The 3774-nt window shown below is 41.6% G+C and overlaps 1 protein-coding gene across 1 annotated transcript; it reads left to right on the plus strand.

Moving 5' to 3' along the window:
* Positions 1-2469: 2469 nt before the first annotated feature.
* LOC122019407 lies at positions 2470-3072 on the plus strand. The gene has a single exon (XM_042576878.1). It carries the CDS (start codon positions 2470-2472, stop codon positions 3070-3072), a length of 603 nt encoding a protein of 200 aa, XP_042432812.1.
* Positions 3073-3774: the final 702 nt, after the last annotated feature.

The following is a 3774-nucleotide window of genomic DNA, read 5'->3' on the forward strand; positions in this document are numbered from 1 at the left end:
CAAGCAGCATGAGCGGGTGCAGTAGATCAAAAAGGCCAACCGGATAGCAAGGCCGACCGGACAGAAAGGTTGACCGAGTGGGTAGACAAGCTGACCGAGCGGACAGATAGGCCTTATGAGAGGCAGGTTGGGCAATCTGGTGTCTAGCACACAGATAGGTCTGGTAAAAGACAGACCGCCCTAGCAGATAGGTCTGGATAGGTAGGTTGAGCAAAGTAGACCGGCCGAGCAGACAGGTCGGGCTGTCGAGTCTCCGACTAACCGACCGAGCGAGCTGACAGGCTAGGCGAAGATCTCGAGTGGGCAGAGAAGTATGTCGGTCGGATAAAGAAACCGACCGGGCGAGCTGACCAAGGCCTGCGAGTCGCAGTTTCCTTGAAACTGATTAACCCACCTCCGGCTGTGCTTCGAGGCTTACAAGGGTTGTCTGTTTCCCAAGATACAACGACCGACCGTGAATCCGACCAAGTACTGGTGGTCACGGCGAACTGAGTGGTACCCGAATACTACCACGGGCACTCCGCCGAACAGGAGATGCACCACAAAGGAGGAGGAAGAACAATGGAGAGCCTTTCCTTTCCTTGTTTTGTCTCCTCTGCCTATGATCGGAGCCTCCTTGTATAGGAGCTCAGATCAATGGCTAGAGTTAATGATCTTAATGGTCATTATTAGCCGAGCAGTGAAACGACCACCGTTTCACTCATTATTACTCAGCCGATTTTATTCTACATTAATCTCGAATTTAATGTATTCGTTTCACAGTAGCAAAAGATTTACGTGGTAAAATGTTGGTTGTTGCACTTGGGCAAATTGTTTTCCCCGACCGGTCTGGCATTCGTGTGCGCAGGTCGCGCTCGAGTCAACTTGGTTTAGTGCAATCCGGGGCCCTGGATTTGCACCCCCCCCCCCTGCGCACCCACGTGTGAGAGAGAGCCTCTCCTCATGCATTTGTTCATATCCTCAATGTATGTGAATCAATATAAGCCAACAAAAATGCCTTGAAACTTCTAATATGGGACTAAAGTCCCATTCACAATGGAACCTCTTTTCTCTTCTATTTCTTCTCCATTCACTTATATTTAACACAAGTATCTCAGCATATGCTTGGTCGGTCTTAAGAACTGTCTGGACCTAGGAGACCTGACTTCCCATTACTTCATAATTAGATTCCTAGCATTACGCAACATATATCCGAGCGGTTTTAAGGGCTGAAAGTCCTATCATACTCAGTACTCTACTTTTATATATGTTAGGATCAAAATATTTCAGATATCTCCATAATAGTATGATATTGTCCATTTTTTACCTAAGCACTCATGGATTTATTTTTAGGCTCTACCCAAAACGTCTCATACCAATGAAGATATCTTCATCTTATAAATCTATGATCTTTTCCATGTATTTTCAATGTGAAACTTTGATTGTATTCCCAACAATATATACACTCGGTCAGTCAAATATCCAGCTAGGATATCTTCAGGGGATCACATTGTTAGAGAATCGCAATAGTTTGTTAGAGAATAACAGCCGCCTATCAGAAAATATTCTTCTATTATTATATAGGTATTCAATAGAACCTTCCTCGAAGATAACTCTATATTTTCCATTAGCTGACATATTATAACATCATATTTCTTCAACCGTCTCATTAATGATGACAATTAGAAAAAAGGTACACACGAGTAATGGAAGATTACTCGAATGGTGACTATACACCCCTCAAAATATATATTCCCTTACTCGACAACTTTTAATACCCAACATTCTCTGTCACCTTATTATTATGGAGGTTACTAAAGGTGATATATAAAGGCAGATATCTTTGATGTCAAGGTACGCTTGGAAATATATTCTTATTACGTACATGCTCTGCTACATATCTACTGTTCAAATTTCCTCCCAGACATTACACTGATTTGAGCGTCGGAGGACCTTTATCAAAGGCTTCTTCCCTGATTGTTCGCATTGACTTTTGTCTGCTCCTATTCACAACTCCTATTCCTATCTAAAGTCTTCGTTCAATTAAATCTCTATCTCTCTAGCTTTCAAATAGGTTAACTTCTATAAATGAAGAGCGAGCTGATTTGGAAGTGATGGACAAGAAACCTCCTTGGGAGGATAAGAAAGTAAAGGAGAAGGAAGATGATAAAGGAAGAAGATCCTGTAGTTATTCATCCACAATGGAGAAGGAAGGGAGGAGATCAAACATACATTCTTCAAGATCTAAGGAGGCAGGAAGGAGCCGTCGTTCGGCCTCAAGAGAGTGGGACAAGCGGCGACATAGCTTCTCCACTATCAGGGAGGTAGGGGGGTCAAGCTTCGGCAGTTGCAAGGAAGCAAGTAGAGGAAGTTTCTCCATCGAAGCGATGGGGAAATTGAGCTTCTGCATCAAGAAGGACGATCTAAGACTAGTAAAGAGGTAGAAGTTGAGCAAAACAACACGATTAAAGAAGAACAGCCAACAAGGTCATGGCGCGAAATTCTCCGTGCATAGAAAAAGAAGACTTGGGTGAAGTAATCGATCAGGACAGGGAGGAAAGGCTAATAGAACTGGAAGCTGGAGAAGCTGGTGAGAAGAAAGAGCCCGACAAGAAGAGCGCGAGGTTGCCCGACTGCCTTCTCCTAATGTTGTATGAGCCAAAGTTATCAATGGAGGTATCTAAGGAAACATGGGTCTGCAGCAACGACTTCTTACACCGGCGGCTTCGCCACCCGATTTACCAACCTTGGCATCCTTCCAAACCCTCTGCTGCCGTCGCTATGACTGCCACCAGCGCCGGAAGCAACAATGACAAAGATGAGGTAGAGAATAAGGAAGTTGTCACTTCGATCCTCCCAGCGATACCTCATCCGCCTCCGCCATCTCGTCAACCAACGCCATCCACTGTACCGGAGAAGTCGAGGGGCAACGCTAGTGCAGCGATGACGCCGGTGCCACCTTCAGTGTATGGACCATTAGCACTGACACGGTGCGAGTCAGAGCAGATGAGGTCGTCGGCAAAACTGACACCGGACGCTTGCTTTTGGAAGGACCGGCATCGGCCAATTGGGGCCGCCGGAATCGGATTATGAGCTGATCATCAAGATTTATATATTGAATTTCATGGATTGACATATAAATTTATGTTTAATCATTTTTATTTTTATAGATTCAACACTTTATATATCTATCTCTAAATTTTTTTAAAAAATTATTTTTCTTATATGATGTTTGTAATATTGGTAACTTTCTTTTGTTCATCACTTTATATTTCTATCTCTAATTTTTTTAAAAAAATATATTTTTCTTATATGATGTTTGTAATATTGGTAACTTTCTTTTGTGCTATTGCTGCTTTGTAGCGTGTTCAATAACAATAGCAATGAGTATACCTGCCGACGGGCCGGATCAGAACCAGGTTTGACCCGGATCTAGAACCAGGTTACTGGGTCAATGGACTGGTTATGATTCAAGATCCAATTACCAGGAACTTCGGTTCGTTTGAACCGTTGTTTTTTATTTATGAAAATTTCTGAAAAAGAATGTGTTGTCGAAACTATAGCAGATTAATATCCATATAGTTATTAGTCAATTATTTAATAATTAATTAATAATTTTATTTTGCAATATATAAAAAGAAAACTAAGAAAGCAAATAACTTCTTTCCAGTAATTCGTTTATATTACTGTAATTTTAAAAATAGAAAAAATGAATTAAAGTTGGTGGTATCTGAATTTATTCCTAAAATAATTTTCTTTAATCACATATTTAATCAAATTTTATTTGACTTCACT

Source organism: Zingiber officinale, chromosome 9A (genome assembly GCF_018446385.1).
Source record: "Zingiber officinale cultivar Zhangliang chromosome 9A, Zo_v1.1, whole genome shotgun sequence".
Lineage (NCBI taxonomy): Eukaryota > Viridiplantae > Streptophyta > Magnoliopsida > Zingiberales > Zingiberaceae > Zingiber > Zingiber officinale.

What these genes read in the sequence shown, in the direction of transcription:
- LOC122019407 (XM_042576878.1), top strand. Translation starts at nt 2,470, where the DNA reads ATGGCGCGAAATTCTCCGTGCATAGAAAAAGAAGACTTGGGTGAAGTA.